We start from the raw sequence: 22,295 nt of genomic DNA on the forward strand, positions 1-22,295 counted from the left end.
TTTGAGCCCCCAGTCAGACTCTGTGCTGACAGCTCAGAGCCTGGAGCCTGCTTCAGATTCTGTGTCTCCCTCTCTCTCTCTGCCCCTCCCTAGCTTGTACTCTGTCTCTCTCTCTCAAGAAATAAACATTAAAAAAAATTTTAAAGACTGAGGAAGAGACAGAATTATACAATCAGGTATAGCAAATATGTTAGGAAAGGGACTGGTTCCCAAATCAATCCAGTTAGTTTCCCATTCTACCACAATAAAAGAGACAGTCTCATTTTCAAAGAAATTAACTTTTATTTGAAAGGAGACTACTTTTCCTCACACTTATCTTCTAAGGACTCTATACTATACAATAATAGCCTGCTTAACCATTGTCCCAATACCAAAATTTCTAACAGCAAAGTATACAATTGCTCTAAGTAATAAATAAGAGTTGTCCTTCACTGATTAAGGGAATACTTAAACTTCAATAAATTCAACACAAAAATCACACTTTAAATTTTAACAGATGTATTTTAAATACAACATGTTTTGTAGGAGTCCACAAGCTTTTTATCTCTTAAAAAAAAAAAAAAGAAAAAAAAAAGACATAATTTTTAGGGTTCAAAAATTTCGTTCTTCAAAAGAAATGACCAAGTGTTTTCTTTTATAGCTTCAAACTTTCTACACTATTTGACTGCTCCATGCCACCCCAGACAAACTTGACATGACTGAACTACTTTATGTGTTACTACCTTTCCCAAAACAAGTTAAAAAAGGAGTTTGTTTTAAATGCAGGTCTCTAGTACAATGTCTGATACAATATCTAACACAAAAGAAGCTTTAAAAAGATCATTTCTTTCCTCATTTGATTAGCCAGGAGTTAATTTTCTGTAAAAGCAAAGCAAAGGAAAAAAAAAAAAACATTTACAAAGTGTAACACTGGGGATTCCTTTTTTACTTAAGATGTTTAACTACTCAAAATGACAACAATTACATCTTTAAGAGTATACTAAAAGGGGTGGAAACAGCAATACAACTGACAAAGTGTAGATGGTAAATAAACCGAAGATTTTTTTTTTCCAAAGGTTCTTTTTAAAGGAGTAAGAAGGATTAGAAGCTTGGGGAAATCCAGAATTAAACAAAACAAAAACCAAACCAAAACCAAAAACAAAAACAAAAAACGAAACACACCAAACTAAACCAAAAAAAAGAAAAAAAAAAAAAAAAAAAAAAAAAAGAGAGAGAGAAAGATGTCCTCATCTGCAACCATTCTGTTTATCAATAGCGTCCTGAAAGAGAGCAAAAAATAAAAGTCAAAATGACAATTACAGTTTGACTTGCCTAGTATTCGTCAAACTATGAACAATTTCCATATATGCTGATTTTCTAAAATAAACCATTGATTACGAATGGTTCTTAATGCCACAAAGTAAAAGTGTACATACGTGGACTGTAGGAACGAGATCTTGATCGTGATCTGTATCGACTATAGTAAGGAGAAGGTGATCTTCTTCTGCAGGAAATAAAAGATTACTTTGCATACCACATAATCACTGAGGCAGATGAAAATAACCATTACATTCTCTGTGTGCCAATTAATACTAGAACAGCAAGCATATGACACAACAAAATATTGGCAAATTACAGATTACTGACCTCTGTTCTCAATCTTGAGAAAATAATTTCCCCCTTCCTCAAGAAATCATCATATAAAATCTATTTTTTAAAATTTTTTTTTTCCCAACGTTTATTTATCTTTGGGACAGAGAGAGACAGAGCATGAACGGGGGAGGGGCAGAGAGAGAGGGAGACACAGAATCGGAAACAGGCTCCAGGCTCTGAGCCATCAGCCCAGAGCCCGACGCGGGGCTCGAACTCACGGACCGCGAGATTGTGACCTGGCTGAAGTCGGACGCTTAACTGACTGCGCCACCCAGGCGCCCCAAAATCTATTTTTTTAAAGTTACTTAATTTTGAGAGAAAAAAAGCACAAGTCGGGGAGGGGCAGTGACAGAGGGGGAGAGAATCCCAAGCAGGCTCTGCAAAAGTGCAGAGCCTGAATTTATAAACTGAGATCGTGACCTGAGCTGAAGTCAGTTGCTTAACCAACTGGGCCACCTAGGCATGTCCCTGTAAAATCTATTTTAAATATTTTATTAATGTATACAAAACAAAAATTAAAAGTACTAAATACTATTATAATCTAATTTAGAATGAAAATTACAAATTAAAACATTACCTGTACCGGTAATCATAGTCTTCATATCTGTCATACCCACGATCATATCCTCTATCATAGTAAGAATCCCGACGCCTGCCACCTCCTCCACCTCCACCACCACCTCCGCCACCGCCACCGCCACTACTACAGAAAAATATAAAAATTTTACATCAATGTGATTTTCCAGTATCATTTAAAACCAACTGGTGCTTAAATAAAACGGAGGAAGGAGGGAAGACAATGTAGAAAGAAAGATTATCGCTTTTTGCGTCGGTTACCTCCACATCTCACTTTGCTGACTCCCATGGTATTATTCTGCTTTGGCTTCCTATTCATTACATAAATAACCAGGAATGATTTCCCAAAACTCTCCAAATTATAAACTGCTCTTTTATACTACTCAAACCAGCAGGACCTTTTCTTTTCAACAAGGTGAAATGAAGCACTGTGCTAGGAAACAGTACCAAAATGCTTAAGATGTTGAGTCCTTAAGACTAATTCAGATGCAATTAATAAACATCATGAATTAAAAAAGGTTAACCAACCCGGAACAGCAAAAAGAATTAACTACCTTACATTGAGGTGCATCACTACAACAATTTTGAGATCTGGTTTATAAGACTTTGGCAGTGAATTTAAACTCTAAGCACTTTCTCCTGTACTTTTCCCAACTCCTAACCATAGGTTCATTATTTTCACTTTAGTTTTCTGTAGGCTCTCCTTGCCAAAACCCTACATTTTCCTCAGCAAGGCTTCAAAATAACTGAAAGTAATTCCTTCTTTCATTCTTAGCAATACTGTCTTTGGCTGTATTATATTAAAAAAAAACATATATAAAAGCTTCTGTTTATTTTCTGCAATGTGAAAACTGACTTAAAAAAAAATATGTATCACTATCCAATAACCCTTCCCTATTCACAAGGCTTCCAAAGTCATGTAAGAATAGAAAGAGAATAAATGCTTAAAAGCATACACTATTTTTCTCATCTTTAATAAATTTTCTATTTGTATTAGCATCAAGCGAAGAGTCAGGAACGACTTTGATGGCTTTAATTTGTCCCCCTCCTCAAATAGATATTAGAATATGTACAAATTAAGCTTTCCATTCTAATTATAGGAAAAAATCATTTTATCTGCTAATTAATAAAAAAATCTGCATGCATTTCTGGTGAATTTCTGGCTCTTACAGTTTAGCTTAGAAAACGTGTTATCTTACTGAGTTGGTCTGCCCATGTAGATGCCAGGTGTAGGTGTGTGCGCTCTCTTGGTAATAGAATAATCCACACGAATTCTTCGACCATCCAGCTCCATTCCATTTGCTCTTTCCATTGCCTTTAACAGAGAACAGGCACAGAAAGTCATGCATATTTTACTAAGAAGAAACTACTAAAACTGCCAACAAATTTAACACATTTTCCATTTGAAGTTAAAAAAAATTAAAATTCTCTAAACACTTCTTTCCTAAACAATAGGGACCAGGATTTTATATTATTAATTCTTGCTCTATGCATGTCAATAGTATTGAGTTTTCTAATGTACACACAGACACTGAAGCATCCCTCTGCTGAAACACTGGGGGCAGCTACAGAGAAAAAAAACACACAAGTTGGGAAGCCTGCATAACTCTTGAGGCTGCAGTTACTAGTTTCAGTCTAGGCAACTCAAAGCAGAAACTGCCATTCAGCTCACCTAAAACTATTTCTTAGGTAACACACCGCCACCTAGTGAACTCCAAATATAAAAGAACTTTTAAACCCGCCAACAAATGCTCCTGTCTTTATACCTGTGCTCACATTCCCTAACATTCTGCCCTTTGGCAAGAATACCAATAAATGTGACAATAATTCAAGTACATTACAAAGTTCTTTGGAACTACAGTAAAGTTGCCAATTTCATTTTATCTTATAAAGGAAATAAACCAGGCGGAGTGGTTGTGGGAAGAATCAAGAGCTAGGACAAATAAGTTTCATATTTAAAAAAAATCTTAATTGTGGTATTGTTTTATACTTCACAACCTTCACTACAGGTCAGATATCCTAGTATTTTTATTAAAAAAAAAAAATGTTTACTAATTTTTTTTTTTTTTGGAGAGAGACAGAGCACACACAAGAGGCAGAGAGGAGAGAGAATCCCAAGCAAGCTCCATGCTCAGTACGGAGCCCGACACTGGGATGAACCAGAAGATCACCAACTGAGCAGATTATCAAAGAGCAGGCTGCTTAACCAAGTGAGCCACTCAGGCACCTCCTCCAACTACTTTTTAAGTTTATAACTTTATCCCTTGAGACCAGAAATAAATCACAAATATGTAACCAAAAAAGGTAATATTTGACAGATTAAAACATTTAGAGAATGCTAATTAGAATGTCTATTACATAAATGATTTACAACCTGGAGGATTACTTTGTTAGAATTATCTGGGGTTTTTCAACCTTTGCACTTTGGGACTGCTAATTCTATGTTGTGGGTGGCTAGCTTGTGCACTATAATTGTAAGATGTTTAGTATCATTTTTTGCCTCTATCCACTAGATGCCACTAGCATCTATTATTTTTGAAAAATATGCGAACTTTTATTATGACTGTTTATGTCGCAATCAAATACTGTTGATACATAGAGCAACAACCCATATCCAACTACTATCACATGTAAAATAGTAATTGGATAACTACTATAGGTAAAATAGTACCAACGTGAGGCTCAAACTCACGACCCTGAGATCAAGAGTCACATGCTCTACCAACTGAACTAGCCAGGTACCTGACATTTATTAAGGTTCGATAAGAACAAAAAAAGTTTTGATAAAAACTCAACAACGGGCTTCAAATTCCTTAAAATGGAATTTTCTAACCCGATCACTATGAACTCTAGTATAGAGAAAGTAAGCCTACTGCTCCCTTTATATTCCACTATCAAATACATTAGAATAGCACAACTTCAGGGGTGCCTGGGTGACTAAGCTGGGTAAGCATCCGACCATTGGTTTCGGCTCAGGTCATGATCTCGTGGTTTTGTGAATTCAAGCCCAACATCAGGCTCTGTACTGGCAGCGCAAAGCCTGCTTGGGATTCTCTCTCTCCCCATCCCCAACTTACACTGTGTCTGTCTCTCTCAAAATAAATTTAAAAAATAATTTAAAAAGCAATTTCTTAAAAAAAAAAATAGCACAATTTCAAATCATTGATATTGATTATGATCACTGTTAGGAAAATGAAGAATGGCAATAAAAACAAGAAATGAAAAAAGACCAGTTTTTTTCTAGGTATATTTTAATTATAGAACAAAAATAGAGGAGTCTGAATGGAAACACACTCTATACATGGGGAGCTCATGTGACACAAAGTTAAACAGATTAACCTAAATATTATATAGTTTCTCCTTAACTTTTAAAAAAAAGATTTTATTTTTAAGTAATCTCTACACCCAGCATGGGGCTTGAATTCACAACCCCAAGATCAAGAGTTGCACGCTCCACCAACTGAGCTTGCCAGACAACTGAAAATACCATAGAATTTCTAGAAAGTTAGTTTAATCACCTTCTTGGCAGTATGAATAAGACTTAGTCAAAGAAGAATATTCATATGCTTTATTTTTTCTATTAACTCAAACACATACATCTCACTTTCCAAACTGTAACACTGAGAGGAAGAGTTTGAATAGACTCAGGTCAGGGAATGAAAGAGAACATGTTATGGAACTGGGAGACTATCAGTCAACTTTTAACAATAACCTGACATTATAATTATGTACCTCAAAAATGTCAAATTGACAGAGAATTATAAAATTACCTCCTTTGAGTCATCTATTCTTTCAAAATAAACAAAAGCAAATCCTCGTGATCGTCCAGTTCGCTGATCATAAACCACATTGACACCACTCAATGGTCCGTATCGAGAAAATACTTCACGAAGATCTCTCTCTGTTGTGTACAAACTGAGGCCAAACACTCCAAGGCAAGTGTTGGGATCTGGATTTGCCTGTTGAATATTTAAGATGTGATTTAATTTCAAGCTCCAAACTGAAGTAAAAATTAAGCCACACAGAAATACTTTGAACACCTCATCTAATACACAAAGACTATACACTACTTCAAGTTACTTGGAAAGAAGAATTTAAGAGGAAAAAACCCAGATGAGTAATATTTTACAGTTTACATACAGTACACTCACCCCTTCTTTGGAGTATACATCCAGTTGTATCCTAAATAAAAACATCCCTACTTTCTATTTCTAGTCCTGCAATTTTCAGAATGTATCCAAAGAATCCATCCTAGTTTAAATTTAAAGCCTTATTCGTGGCTTATTCAAATGTTTTATACCTTACAGATTTGTACTTAATATGACTACATCTGTAAGTGCTTTCTCCATTTTCATTAAGGATATTCTTTCAATTTTCCCACAATTCTAATTTGAAAAATGTATTTACACATTTCAAAGCATCATTAAATAACAGCAGATTCCATTACAGTTAAATGATTCAGTATCACATAGAGGGAAAACACAGCACCAAAGTTAAGCACAGGAAGTTTGAGGCAAGCAGCCTGGTTGAAACCTGGACTCTGCCAGTTAGCCAAAATCCAAACATCAATGTCACATATCCAAGGCTCAACTTGCTTATCTATTACATGCATTGAAAACCTCTGCACAGTGCTGAATGTGTGTTAGCTATTATTGTTACTACATGTATTTCCCTGCCAGCTTCCCTCAGCCTCCACCAAAAGTTTTTAATCTCAATATTTTCAGCTCAGTTTTTCATTTTAATTCGTAGAACATATATTTTCTTCACAAATTTCAACTTTTCACTCAAAAGTCAAGAAAATAAAATATATAAAAAAATATATTTTTTAAATATTTAATTTATCTTGAGAGATAGAGAATCCCAAGCAGGCCCTGCAGTTGGGGCTGAAACCCATGAACCATAAGATCACATTTTGAGCTGAAAACAAGAGCTGGACATTTAACTGACTGAACCACCCAGGTACCCTAAGAAAAGAAAATATATTTAAATGAATATAAATAATATTCATATGCTTAAGGATGTTTCTGGAATATCACTTTATTTTTTATTTCCTTAAGTAATCTCTACACACAATGAGGGGCTCTAACTCATAACCTGAAGATCAAGAGTCGCATGCTCCACTGACTAAACCAGCCAGGTGCCCCCTGGAGTACCACTTTAAAATAACGGTCTAGGGGTGCCTGGGTGGCTCAGTCAGTTAAGTGTCCAACTTTGGCTCAGGTCATGATCTCACCGTTCATGAGTTCAAGTCCTGCATCAGGCTCTGTGCTGACAGCTCAGAGCCTGAGCCTGCTTTGGATTCTGTGTCTCCCTCTCTTTCTGTCTTTCCTGCGCTCATACTATCTCTCTCAAAAAAATGAATGAATGTTAAAAAAAAAAAAAAAAACAACAAAACCCCCAAAATCCAAAAAGATGGTCTAGTCTCATGAAATCAAGATATTATGCTATAACTAAACACCTAAGACAAAATAAGTTTTCATTAATTTTTTAAAACTACATACCCTGCTGCCTGTATGTCTTCTCCGGTTAGACATTGGAGAGTGACTTCGGCTTCTACGACGCCGGTATTCAGGTGTATATGACCTACTTCGAGATCGTCTCCTATGAGAGTGAGAATGGGATCTGGATCGAGTGTAACGTCTATGAGAATGCCTCCTTGACCTCGACCTGTGAGAGAAATAAATTTAAGTGAAAATACTGAAGCAAATGGGTAATGCCAAGGATTTATACATGTACCCCAGCTCCTTTTTACTTTCTGAGGCAAGTATATTCTTGTTCTCTTAATCATACAATCATCTTGTTCTCAGTCTATCCCTTCTACATTCACTCTTTCACACTATACCTTATAAGCATGTTACACCTCTATCTTCTTTTAAAAGAAAAACACAAAACAAGCACTAAGGAAATCCTGCAATATTCTGAGACACGGATGAACCCTGAGGACATTATGCTAAGGCAAACAAGCCAGCCACCAAAAGACAAATACTGTGATTCCACTTATATAAGGTTCTTAGAGTAGTCAAAACCATATAGCCAGCAAGTAAAATGGTGGCTGCCAAGGGCTGGGAGAGGGGGGAAAACAAGGGGCCACTGTTCAATGGGTATAGAGTTTGTTTTACAGGATGAAGAGTTCTGGGACAGATGGTAGTGATGGTTGCACAATGTGTACGTATTTAATACCACTACTCAATAGCACTCTTAAACATGGTTAAGACTGTCAATTTAAAAAAAAAAATTTTTTTAAATGTCTACTTATGTTTGAGAGACAGAATGTGAGTGAGGGAGGGGCAGGCGGGGGGGGGGAGAGGGAGGGGGAGGGAGGAAGGGACAGAGGGAGAGGGAGAGGGAGAAACAGACAGACAGACATAGAATCTGAAGCAGGCTCCAGGCTCCGAGTTGTTAGCACAGAGCCCGATGTGGGGCTCGAACCCACGAACTGTAAGATCATGACCTGAGCCAAAGCTGGAAGCTCAACTGACTTGAGCCACCCAGGTGCCCCAAGACTGTAAATTTTGTTATATGTATCTTACCATAACAAAGACCAATCACCAACTGCCATTATCACCACAGTAAAATCCTTTGATTTGTATCATCTTCTCAATATAGTTCTACATTCCCTTCACTGTTAAGTGTCATTTCCTTTCCAATCTTTCTTTAGCCCACTGCAATCCAGCATCTCCTAAATTAATCCAACAACCTAAATGCCCATGTAATAGTCTTCATGTCTAATAGTCTTCATTTCTTCAAGTTTACTACAGCATCTCACTTGTCTTTCCCCTGCTGATTCCCTAGTTCTTCTTTCTCTATTTCCAGCCACTCTGATTATTTCTTTGCCTCTTAATGTTAACTATTTATTGACTATTCACATGACCCATCTTTGATAAACACACAGACCAGGAGCGAGCGATCACAGTCTTTTTTTTTTTTTTTTAACGTTTATTTATTTTTTGAGACAGAGACAGACAGAGCATGAACAGGGGAGGGGAAGAGAGAGAGGGAGACACAGAATCAGAAACAGGCTCCAGGCTCTGAGCCATCAGCCCAGAGCCCGACACGGGGCTCGAACTCACGGACTGCGAGATTGTGACCTGAGCTGGAGTTGGATGCTTAACCAACTGAGCCACCCAGGCGCCCCATGGAGCGATCACAGTCTTACAAAATAATTTGTTTAAGGCATTCAATAAATGTTATACATGCTAAGGGTCAGAGTGTCTAAAAAGAGAGCACATGCGTGAAGAGAATTAAACTAACAAGGGAAGATTATTCAAAACAAAGAAGGCTAACAATGAAGCTGGGAGACATATTTTACTAGGTAGACAGGGGAAAAGTATTCTAGGAACAGCAAAAGCAAAAGTTCCTTGGCAAGACCTGGAGATGTAGTTCCTAGCACATTTAAGATATAGAGATTTCCCATTTTCCTTAACACTAATTTACAGCCTCACTGTAAAAGATAAACAAACATTAATAAGAAATCCTGTCACTTAAAGTATCAATTGTTGGGGCGCCTGGGTGGCTCAGTTGGCTTAGTGTCTGACTTTGGCTCAGGTCATGATCTCACGGTTCATGGGTTCGAGCCCCGCATCAGGCTCTGTGTTGACAGCTTAGAGCCTGGACCATGCTTTGGATTCTGTGTCTCCCTCTCTCTCTCTGCTCCTCCCCTATTCATACTCTCTCAAAAATAAATGTTAAAAAAAATGAAAAATGTTTATTTTTTGCAGGGCGGGAAGGGGCAGAGACAGCGAGGGTGACAGAGAATTCAAAGCAGACTCTGTGCTGACAGCAGAGAGCCTGATGTATGGGTAGAACCAACGAACCTTGAGATATGACCTGAGCCTAAGTCAGACACTTAAGACAACTGAACCACCCAGGTGCCCTTCAACTGTTATTTTTAAACAGTAATGATAAATGACATAAATTAAAAACCCTTCAGGAGTGCCTAAGCTTTTCTCTGAATCAGATAGTGGTAAGTATTACGAAAAATTAAAAGTAAGAGTAAGGCAATAAGGTGTGTATGCTCTTTAACGTTCTCAGGTGGCACACAGAGAATGAATTAAGTGATTGAATATCTGAGGGAGGAGAATTCTAGGCCGAGAACAACAAGTGTGAAGGTCCTAAAATGAAAACATGCTCATTTCCATTTGCACACCCAAATTCTACACAGTGCTATTCTGCACATGATTTAATTAGAGCGGTTAGTGAATCAAGTTGGATCGTGGATATGACAGAAAAGATAGCTGTGGACTCAAAAAAGTATAGCCTTTTAATGGATTTTTTTTTGTCTCATGCTCCCTTGCAAACAAACTCTACACAAAGAAATTATGTCTCCAATTAAGAAATTATAGGGGCGCCTGGGTGGCTCAGTTAATTAAGCATCACTATCTGACTCTCAGTTTTGGCTCAGGTCATGACCTCATGGTTTCGTGAAGTTTGAGCCCCACATGCAGCCTGCACTGACAGTGCAGAGCCTACTTGGGATTCTCTCTCTGCCATTCCCTGACTCATGTTATCTCCATCTCTATTAAAATAAATAAACTCAAAAAAAAAAAAAAAAAAAAAAAAAAAGAAAAGAAAAAAGAAATTACATCGACAAGAGTTCCAACCTGGACCTACTGAGTCACAATCTTCAGGTAAAGGATGTAGCTGGAATATGAATCTTGACACAGCTTCTCAAATCATTGTGATAGCCAGTACAACATAGACACATCAACCTTCTCTGCTCTAAATTACATGCCAAGTATCCAATGGAGAAATTTACCTTTTGGTTGTACAAATACTGAAATAAAATAAAAAACCAATCCTCAGATGCCAAATGCATTTAAATCAATCAACACATATTGAATCTATATTAACAGCCAGCATCTGATAGGTTAACTGGGCTAAGAGATGACTCTGCCTTATCTAAATCTTTATCTAGAACACTCATTAAAAAAAAAATCTTTTATTTATTTTGGGAGAGTGTACATGCATGAGAGTAGGGAAGGGGTAGGGAGAGAGAGAATCCCAAGCAGGCTCCACACTCAGTGCAGAGCCCAACAGGAGCTAGATTCCATGACATGAGCTGAAATGAGATCAAGAGACTGACACTTAACTGACTGAGCCACCCAGGCACCCCTAGAACATTCATTTCTAAACTCCACAGTTTGAGAAAAACTACTTCATGTTTTGGGTGAAATTTCTTTGGTCTTTGGTCTAATCTCTATACAAAATGCAGCAAAAACAAGGAATTTAGTAAAAAACCACTTTGCTCTGAAAAATCCAAGGAAAGCATCTCAAGTACTATTTTAAGCACACTTACCTGGATTTTGATCTTGATCGAGAATGGGATTCAGAGTGTTTGGAAACCCTTGATGGACTACGAGATCCTGACCTGCTCTCCGATTTTACACGAGCAGGAGTTCCCGTTGGAGATTTTGACTGAGAGCGAGACTCCTAACAAAGAAGACAGTATTACAAATGGCACTGGTCACGTAGATGCCTAACACCTAACATTTAAAGTACCGTAATTATTTATATTGATTGCTCCTGAAAAACAAATGGTTAGGCAACACCCTCCAGAAAAAAATTTCAGCTCATTAATAACCCATTGTTAATACTGCTAACTGTCCTCAATAATTCCCTACTTGAACCAGATCACCAATTCTCTATTAACTAAGTAATCATGCAAATTCATCTACAACTTGATCATACAGACACTGGAACATAAACCATACATTTACTTAACCTAGGACCCATTCATTCTTCCAGATTCTTTTAATTCTACTTCACTCTTGCTTTCTACTTCTCTTCATTCTTCATTGAGTTTTTCATTTTTCATACTTCGTGTATTCTTCCCCAATTCAAACAATTCAAAATAGCCTTAAAAAAAATATTCAAGTGCTTCTATCTGACCAATCTTCTGTTCAATTTTTTCCCCCATTCAATTTTAATTTTCTGATCTTTAATACTTTTCATTAGCCTTCTTTTATCTTGATTTATCTTCCACATTCTTGGAAAAAACTCTTCAATTTCTTCACGAACATTAACCTTAATGGAAAAAGAACATTTAGTATATTTAAGCACGTGGGGATTATAAAACTCTGCTGGAGTTCAGAATGTTATCTACCAAATGGAAAAGCCAGCAGGTAAAGTGCAAATAACTAGTTTATTAAAAAACAATTTTATAATCTTTAAAATTTTTCAAAAGTCTAGTTTCTAACAATTAAAGAAAATTTACTGAATTTCTCTAAATGTTTTTTACCATATTCTTCACCCTCCTCCCCTTTCATGTTTCATCCTATTTCCTAAAATGTGAACAATTTTAATATAATTAATCCAAGCATAAATCTAACATTAACTGTAATCCCCCCCACGTATGTCTTAAGTATTTACTAATTTATAACTTGAAGTCTTAGTTATCTTAAAATGAGCTTTCACTAAGCCATGCTAAGATACCAAGATACAGTTAAAGCAAAGCATTCTGGGCTGAAATTTGCACACATCTATCTAAACTCAATTATTAGAGAACACATGCTGATGTTCAAAGTAAAAAAAAAAAAATTAGTGAAATTACTAACATCTTTTCCCAATTATGTTTGACCACTATCTTTGCACACTCCAACTTAATCAGAAACATATGTTCTGAAATAAAGCACAAAGATAAACTTACGGGGAAAAGAGGACATGAAATTCTTAAAATGCCCCCTTTGGCTTATAAATTACTAATACATGTAATTTTTCAACTGTGCCATTTTAATATTCTGTATTATCATGAAGTATCATAATGTACAAAAAATTATACAATTAGTATCATGGTCTTTATTTTTTGATCCCACCAATTAATAGTTTTCCATATTTTATGCAGTTACACATACATATATTCCCTTCAGTAACTATATCCTATATCAGAAAACTAACTGGCTTCTGAAAAAGTTGGATATAAATCAAAACTTTCCAAGTCAAATGATTTAAAAGTGAATAAGAGACTGTTTCTTAATCTGACAGATATATGATTATGACCAAAGTAGGATGGGACAGTCCGGTTTCTCTGTCCATTTACGCCTTGATTATCATTGTAAATAATTACCCCAACCTCACACCCATTTTCATTTATGCCATAAGACTATCATGCAACTTCCTTAAAACTTTCTCTTTGAGTTTAATGTCCAAAGATTTACTTATCAAGAACTGTACAAATGCTGCCAGGCCTATTTATTTTTTCAGATGCAAACAAAACTGAAACATATAGCTACCTTTTCCTTCAATATCAACCTTTCCCATTTAGCTACCTGTAAGTCTTTCACCACATCTCTCTAAATTCTCTATAGTCTCTAAATTCCTGGACAGATGGCCTGGAGCAGGCACAGCAATTTAGGCTTTTTCATTCACTGAAACTGTAAAAGCAGCATATTCTGTACTTCAAAAAAAAAAAAAAAAAAAGTATGGCCAATTTGCTTGTAATTGAAGCATTACACAGGCTGGTTCATTAAGGTGAAAAGAGTATCTTCCCCTCTCTGCTTTCCCTTCTATAACACAGATCCTATGTTATTCATTTATGCTGTTGAACAGCAGTAGATGAAACACTATGAATATGACCACAGTTCATGTTTACATACATATCAGAATGCTCTATGACACCGTAAAATGTTTAATTTTACAACTGTATAAATCAGTCTTATATTAAAATCTAAGTTTTTTCTTAAATGCTTATGTGAAGCTTTCTAGTACATGGTAAAAATATTATGGTCCAAATATGTGTATGTTTGATTTTCAAGTCTTCCCTCATAAATAAATATAACTGAAAATTATTCAATAGTGCTGAAAATCGCCATTTCTTAGAAATTAATGTAAACAAGCTAACTTAGCAACATCTTCAAATTTAAAGTTTCAATCTCAGGTCTGGCACAGAACTTACTGGAAAAAACGAAACTTTCCTTTTGGTTTGTTAAAACATTAAGACACGACAGAGTATTTTTTCAAAAGACATTAGGCTATTTTAAAAGAAGTCTCGCTGGGGCACCTGGGTGGCTCAGTTGGTTGGGTGGCCAACTGTGGCCCAGGTCATGATCTCCCAGCTCATGAGTTCCAGCCCCTCTTCGGGCTCTGTGTTGACAGCTCAGAGCCTGGAGCCTGGTTCCGATTCTGTGTCTCCCTCTCTCTCTACCCCTCCCCTATTTGCACTCTGTCCATCTGTCTCTCTCAAAAATAAATATTAAAAAAAAAATAAAAGAAGTCTTGCTTTTTAATTATCTAAGGTTTCACAAACACCTAATACCTCTTTTGTTGCCTATCCTTCAGTTTTTCTATCATGAAAACTTAAATCTGCATAAATTTCTTCATGGAATCATTCAAGGTTAAGAAACAGTCCTCTTACCTCCCTTGTTAACAACTGGTTACAAAGCTGTCACTATCATTTTAACCTCTGAAAACAATTTAGATACAATCTAAAAAGGTAAAATTAATAACTGTCAGTGAACTTAACTTGAAGAATAAACTACTAATTCTTCAGAATTTTTACTGTAATACAAAAAAAAAGGCCCCTCATTCTAAGAACTGATATAGTTAATAGTCTTCACAAAGAAAAATGGTCATATCAATTAATATTTGCCATTTTTAAGTAACTTATTTGTCAAAAGCTGGTACGAAGTACCATTTTCACTAAATTGTGCATTAGAAACCAACCTACAACCTTTGTGGACAAATGCTAGATTATCCTTTTCTACCTTTGAGACTTATCTTTATTATAAAATCATAACTTTAACTTTTCCCCCGGAGAAATACATAAAACTTAAATAAAATACTGAGAAGGGCTGTTATCTGTCCTGTTTCACTTGATTACACTGAATCGACTGGGCAGCTTTGCCCAGTCAAGAAATTCTGCAAATTCTTCAGTAACCTGCATTTGGATCCAACAACCATTAAAATAAAAAAAATGGACAGAATGACTCAACCAAGTCATATCCAAAATTTTATAAGCAATCTTAAACAGGCTTCCAGTCTACCTTACCTACTATAAACCAGAAGCCAGGCAGAAAGTTCTCATAGTACAACCTGCTTAAACGGTGTCGGTTCTTTCAACTATTCTTTATTATCAAGGTACCTCTGGTGGCAGCTGAAGGACACAGCCAAAAATAAAAACGAGAGAGCTAACCACAATACTAGGAATGTACCACGGTATATCCAATTCAAGCAATCTGTGTTAAAATACAGCAGCATTTTACACACCGTACATAACTACAACAACCATGTACTATTCTTTTAATCAAGAAAAAAAGGTTATTAAACATATGCACACATTGTTGCAGAACATGAACAATTCCTAAGGTAAGCAATAATTGCAGTCTTTTAATACAGCTAGTATCATAATAGATGGAAGAAAAAAATTTCAACATATATGTTTAGTACTTGAAAGCCCATTAAAATGAACACATCACAATATAAATGCTAAGCTGTAACCCATTCTAATATTATGGCAATGCAAATTCCATACCAATAGTGCCAAGTTTATACAAATTCAAGTTTCTATGATAATAGTATAAACTTTAAAAAGCAAGCTCTCTCAAAATATATTTTCCTACTACTTTATGAAACTGGAAATCTATGTCCATAAAAGTACACTAGTGCATTTAGGCAAATTTTATGTCCCAAAGTGGGGGGGGGGGGTGTACTTAAAATACTCAAATAGCTTATAATATTTATTGTACTAAGAACTTTATTTTTTTTTTTTTAATATTTTTTTAACGTTTATTTTTTTGAGACAGAGACAGAGCATGAATGGGGTAGGGTCAGAGAGGGAGACACAGAATCTGAAACAAGCTCCAGGCTCTGAGCTGTCAGCACAGAACCCGACGCGGGGCTCGAACTCACGGACCGTGAGATCATGGCCTGAGCTGAAGTCGGACGCTTAACCGACCAAGCCACCCAGGCGCCCCAAGAACTTTATTCTTTAGGGCTTATTGGAAACCTGTGTTTATCCAATTCTTTAATTTCAGTCTACATAAACAGCTGTTCTGCCTCCTTCCTCTTGAGTATGATAGGCTGCTTCTCTTAGACTCTTAAGCTTATAAAAGAAATACTTTCACTGTCTTAACCCATAACTGCTATCAGAGTAATTCCTTAAAAAGAAAACACTTGTGTGCTGCATTCTAAGTGAGGTTAAAGTGCTCTTTCCATCTGCAAAGGCTCACAGATATACTAACACTTTGTCTTTACATTCTCTACAGTTTGGAATAATTTTGGAGATGCTTAAAGAAATTTAGAATTGTTACTTATGCATAAATAATGAAATATAAACTAGTCACAACCATGAAATCACCTGAAATATTTATAGCCTTTTCTACAAATTTTAAGTGTGGTCAATAAACTGGCTAGCTGATATGTCATGACCAATTTTAACATGCAAAAAATTTAGTTGTATTAAAAGCCAATAAATAATAGCTAAAAAATTTTACTAAGAACCTGCTATAGAATTTCTTAGGTTCTCATCTTCTAACATCATGGGAATATTTATGAATCTTGAGTAAACCACAGGGCCTTAGTTTAAAAAAAAAAACAACTTTTCTTCTACCTCAGATTGGTCAGGCCTAGTCACTCATAATTCAAAATTTCATTTTGGTGAAAATCATGAGACAATAAGGATTATATACAACTACATATTGGCAATAATCTAGAGGAGGGAGGGGAAACCACATTTCCTTCATTATTCCCCTCTTAACTTTTTTTTTTTTTAAACAGTGTTTCCAGATTCTTTTCCCCATCTGATCATTAACACTTCCTCACCTGCACTTCTGTGCTGCTAAATCTGGTAGGACAGGTGAACAAATAACAATCAGTATTAACTAATTTAGCATGTGAATATATACCTTTTACAAAGGTCCCAGGGTTAGTTATTTGATGCCTGAGCACCCAGTGATAGTATCAAAGAGTAGGTTTTCACACTGTCAGGAAGGTTCTAAGAAACTATTGATTATCCTTGGCCATTTCACACTTGTTACACTACACAGACCATAGGTAAATAAATTCTGTAAATCCATAAACAAAGCTCATTCCTAAATATTTAAATCCCTTCACATTCTTTCAGATCTCAAGATTTTTTATTCTCATTTTTGGAATGGCACAAATCATTAAGCATCTGTGACAAATCTGTGCACTGGGGGTACAATTAGTTACATTGCTCCCTTTAGAAATCCTACCTTCTACCTCTATTGAGCAGCGAAAGAATCTCAAATATTAAAATTTGAGCATTAAAAATGTTTCCTTAAGTTTAGCAATTCCTTGCTTAAAAATCCACAGAGGGAATAAAAAAAGCATTAAAATTGGATGAAAGCACTTAACTTTAATAAATAAATTAAACCTAAAACAAGACTGTCAAGTTTAATACTGTCACTACTATGGGAAAGAAAGTCTTACCCTTTTGTAACAAGTTGATGTGATGATATATATGAAATTAAATTGCTTAAGAAACTGAACTAAGTATTTTTAAAAGCTAAACGCTGACATTCTTATCTGTAAAACAGAGATTCTTTTTTATTCATATTTTTTTAAAAGGAAGGGAGAGCGCAAACCTCCCTTGTACTCCCACATTTATTAAAGTTTCATCAATAGAAAATTTTAAGCCCAGTTTTATTTTATTTTTAAAAAGAAGCCAGTCACCAAGATGGGTTTTGAATAGCTCAATCATCACCCCAATTATTACAAATCAGGATTCAGAGAAGAAAAAAGCTTCCGCTATTTCTCCTATTCTTTAACAAAATATCTTAACGCACACACATTTTAATTCCAAACTGGTACAGACGAATTTTTATTTTGCTCTTTGCTTCTGTCATCCAAACCATATCATGTGTTAAGAGGAACACTAGGAGTCACTTAAAAATATTCTAGCTACTCAAGAAGCTCTAACAAACTCTGAAAAGGAGACAAGTAGCATTTTTCCTCTTTAACTGTGGAATTATAAGATAGACCCTACATGAAAATCTTTAACCTCTATTAAAAACCATGGGCCAATGAATGAGAAAAAAATGGACTTAACGTTATTCTAAGTTACGTTAAAAAAAAAAAATTAGGGGTAGAGGGTGAGTAAGTAAAATGAAAATTTCCATTCCCCATTATTTCTAAGAAGAAGTCTAAACATTTTTTGGAGACCTAAATCCTAACTTTAATCGAAGCTGTGTGAAGCAAACAACTTTTTATGAAGATGACATGGAAAGGCACAGCTCAAGTGCCAGCCTCACTCTCAGCTCAGAAAGACATTTCCATTTAAAATATTTCTGTAAACTTAATATACATGTCCCAAGCAAATTGTTTTAAGGAACCTACTACTTATTTTAAAGTAAAAATGTCTCATTCTTTACATCCCACTGCTGTCCTGTTTGGACCAGAGTCTTCACAATTTCCTTCCTTAAATACCTCGTGTGCCTTGCTGCTCTTCTTGTACCAGTCCCTCTGTTCTCTGCTAAAATTCCTTTCATTATGCCACTCCCAGAATTAAGAATCCATACATGCCTTCTTACAGCATATTGGATTAAGTCCAAATCCCTAAATCTAGAATTCAAAACCCTCCATTATCTAACTGCATATCTAGTCAGATCTATCATCTATTACTGCACCAGCAACCTCCTCATTGTCATCTATTCCTTAACTGAAAGATCCAGTGTTAGGGTAAAGCTTTCCCTTTCCCCTACCTCACAAAACCACCCAGCTTCATTTTCTGAATTCCTTATTACTTCTATCACAGGGAACGTGATTATATACTTTTACCCAGATTTGAGCTGACAGTCATCTCAAATTAGAATCCAAGTTCTATTTCCCTCAAGAACACCTGACCTTTACTTAAAAGGCAGCAGATGCTCGACAGTTTTACCTTAGGCAGAAGGGAATTTTGATTGGGTTAACTATTAGGGTTACTTATAACAAAATTCAGTCAGTTATATTTTCCTTCCCCAAGTTCTTTTATTCCAGTCCTCTACAATGGAAGAAACATTAATCTACAGTGGAAAATTAAGCTCCCGTAAACTGTTTCTCACAAACTCTATTAATGTCTGAGATGCTCAAGTACACGTGCTCCTTTTTAGAAAGTAAATCAAAATATATGCAGCATCATGTATGCAATGAGCAATGGACTGGGAACTGTAAATCTCAGATTCCTGGCATGGTCTTCTAGGCCTGCTTTACTTTCTAAAATGGCTAAGAATACTCTAGCCCTCACAAAAGTATCGTGAGGAATAAGAAAACATATCAAAAATCGGGGGAGGAGGTGTGGCGTGGTTAAGATTCTGAAATGCTATAAAAAAGTTGCCCTCTAATTCTAAATATCTTTTCAGTAACATGGGGTTAATATGTGCTATTTATTCTAAAGGTAAAGCAAATGAAATCTCAACTGACCCGTCAATGTTTTCTCTACTTCATTTTAGTTACAAAATTTGAAGTATAACTACTTAAAAACCTCAAAAACATCATTTGAAAATCCTTTTTTGAGTGTTTCTAAATGGTCATTACATTTAGATACAAAGATAACATGACAACTATATTCTTTAAAAACTTTTTTAAACTGCTGGTTTGTGGCTAGCAGTTAAGAAATCACAACAGTTTAGAAACCAAAAGCACTAGTGAATGTTAAACTGTTGTAAGAAACAATTTTAAAAAAGAAAAAAGCACACCCTCAGAAAAGCTTCTGGCATTCTTCTAATTCTTTAACCAATAACAAATAAAGACAATTACCCCAACCTACAAAAGAAAAAAAAAAAAGATGTAACAGGTAACGGTGGGCAAACACATTATTCAATCTACTGAGTTCATTTACACTAACATACACTTGGGCATCACATGTCAAAAAATATTTTCTATGACAGTAAACACTGTAAGGGGCAGGGAGGAGGAAGAACCCGTTTTCTATTAACATAAAATGTTAATGCCTACATACATTTTAGCTTAAAATTGGATGGGGATCTTACATATACTGCCTTCTTAGGTGGGTAAGGTGTCAATTACCTCAAACTTGTTCCATTCCTCAATTTGATGACTAATTAAAAAGTAAGAACTTAAAGGACAACAAGGTCCCAGATAGTAGTCCTCTTCACTTCCCCACAAACCAAATCAAAACAAACATTAACAAAAAATAAATTTCTGTACTAAAGTCAACGGAAGGAAAGATTAATGGGCAGCCAAATTTCTTCCCACAACTACCTAATGTTATCAAAACAATCAGCTTATAATTATCACCACATATTTTTATTAGAAGATTTTTAAAAAGTTTTGTTGGGACAATCATTACGCCACACTAAAAAATAAGCAGGTTCGACTACTCACTTGTATCTGTGACCCAGATTTCATTTTAAAACTCCAATCTTACAGGCATTAAAAAAGTTTTGTTTCTAACCTATTTAAATCTCTTTCCTCACAAAGAATAAAAGCCTAAATCAACCTTCCGATTTAACTGCCTGCTTCTAAGTACTTTTATTACGAACTTCTAAAAAAGCCAAAATTCATTCCAACCAGCACACACCTTAAAGGCTTTTATGCGTTTCCCCTAGTAACTAGAATACCAACACAACAGCAAGAACATGCTGCCTGGGGATTTTCTTTTCAGGGTTTAACACTAAACCACTTCCACCAATTACCACTGTAAGGTAACTTCGGAAGTAGAACTCAAACACTGATTAACGTTCTAGTGTATTTAGGCTGAGGATAACGTATCTTTGTGATGTTTATATTCATCGACCCCAAATAGTGAAAATCCCTGAGGCCCTCTTTGCTGGGGGATGCGGTGAGGAGAGAAATGGGAGAGGGCCTGTAATTTTCAGGTAACGTTTTGAGTAGAGAACAGTATAAACTGACTAGCTATTTTCAAAATACTGAGCCACAAAATTTGTTCAGTTATGTAAGATTTTTTTTTTTTTTTTTTACCGTAAAGACCTGTAAAGAAGTGGTTTTTAGATGAAAGATCATAGGAAGGAAAGCATTAGAAGTTGAGATATAAAGAAGAGAGAAAAAAAAAACCCAACATCAAGGAATTAAAAAATCAGGCGTTATAGCATTTCCACATTCATTTTGAAGTGAAAAGAAAGTAGAAGGGACATTAAGGGAAAAGGGCTCCTTGCGTAGTTTTCCCCTCACAGCTCTCGTCTTAAGAACGCTTAAGGGTCGGTGCGGTCGTTGACTAACCACTTCATTAGGCTCGTCCCACCTTCAACCTCAAGGCTTTCGCCTTTATAGACGCAACGCCGCCGGTTCCAACAGAGACGCGGCCGCTCACTGCAATAGAGAGCCAAGGAGACACAGGCCCCAGCTAGTCCCACGCCAGCTTCTCCCCGCCCGGACAACAGCCCCGCGCAGTTTCGACCCCGAGACCCTCTACGATGCTCGGGGTCGCCAGAAATGCCACCGCAGGAAGCACCTACCACTATCCGGCCGGAGGGGAACTCCCTGCCGTCTCCTCCCGCCCCACCGCGACGGGGACCCACTCCTCGGAACAGAGATAAGGAAGCCTCAGGGGTGGGGAGAAGGGAGCGCGCCACTGCGGGGGGAAATCGGACCTAGGAGTCCAGGTATCAGTCAGTCTCCAAAAAAAGGGGGAGAGGGGGTTATCCGTGGTGTTTGGGGGAAAGAGTGGAACCCAGAAGCCATCTTGGTATGTGAGGAAACAACCGTGATGGCTCCAGAGGCTGCTCCCCGCGGGACCCCGCAGGACTCCCCGCAACCCCGCCCGACCGCGCTCGTCCCCGTGAAACCCCGAGCATCGGGCCGCCGCCGAAGACGGCTCCCGCGGCTTTGTACTCACTCTGCCCTCGAAGTTGTTCTCCTCTACATCACTCATGTCGGCCAGACGCTCCCCAAAACTAAATGAGAGACAAGTCTCGGCTTGAGGGCCGATGGCCTAATCAACCGCTGACTGGACCGTGGGGAGGAGGAAAGAGTCGGCAACAACGGCCGCTCCACTCCACTCCCACTCGGTCGCAGGCTCCGGCAAAATGGCGCCGGCCCCGCCAGAAACCTTCTGGCCTCCTAGTGCGCGACGTAAGGGGGCGGGACGTCTCTGTGACGGCATGGCCCCGCCTCCCGCGAGGCTTTGTGGCGGTCCCGGCCTAGCGGGTGGGGGAATGGCGTGTATTCTGAGC

The 22,295-nt window shown here is 36.9% G+C and overlaps 1 protein-coding gene across 1 annotated transcript; it reads right to left on the reverse strand.

Moving 5' to 3' along the window:
- Nucleotides 1-259: 259 nt before the first annotated feature.
- On the reverse strand, nucleotides 260-22,167 carry TRA2A (transformer 2 alpha homolog). The gene is made up of 8 exons (XM_003982850.6): nucleotides 21,959-22,167; nucleotides 11,504-11,637; nucleotides 7,710-7,875; nucleotides 5,979-6,167; nucleotides 3,408-3,523; nucleotides 2,210-2,335; nucleotides 1,416-1,483; nucleotides 260-1,259 (listed from the first exon to the last, which is right to left on the reverse strand). Exons 1-8 carry the CDS (start codon nucleotides 21,992-21,994, stop codon nucleotides 1,249-1,251), a joined length of 846 nt encoding a protein of 281 aa, XP_003982899.1. The 5' UTR covers nucleotides 21,995-22,167; the 3' UTR covers nucleotides 260-1,248.
- Between the last annotated feature and the right edge of the window lie 128 nt (nucleotides 22,168-22,295).

This window comes from Felis catus, chromosome A2 (genome assembly GCF_018350175.1).
Source record: "Felis catus isolate Fca126 chromosome A2, F.catus_Fca126_mat1.0, whole genome shotgun sequence".
Taxonomy (NCBI): domain Eukaryota; kingdom Metazoa; phylum Chordata; class Mammalia; order Carnivora; family Felidae; genus Felis; species Felis catus.

Coding starts and splice junctions, on each gene's coding strand:
- TRA2A (XM_003982850.6), bottom strand. CDS start 21,994: ATGAGTGATGTAGAGGAGAACAACTTCGAGGGCAGA. Junction 3,524..5,978: donor GAATAGATGACTCAAAGGAG/GTAATTTTATAA, acceptor TCTCTGTTAAAG/GCAATGGAAAGAGCAAATGG. Junction 1,484..2,209: donor GACTATGATTACCGGTACAG/GTAATGTTTTAA, acceptor TATTTCCTGCAG/AAGAAGATCACCTTCTCCTT.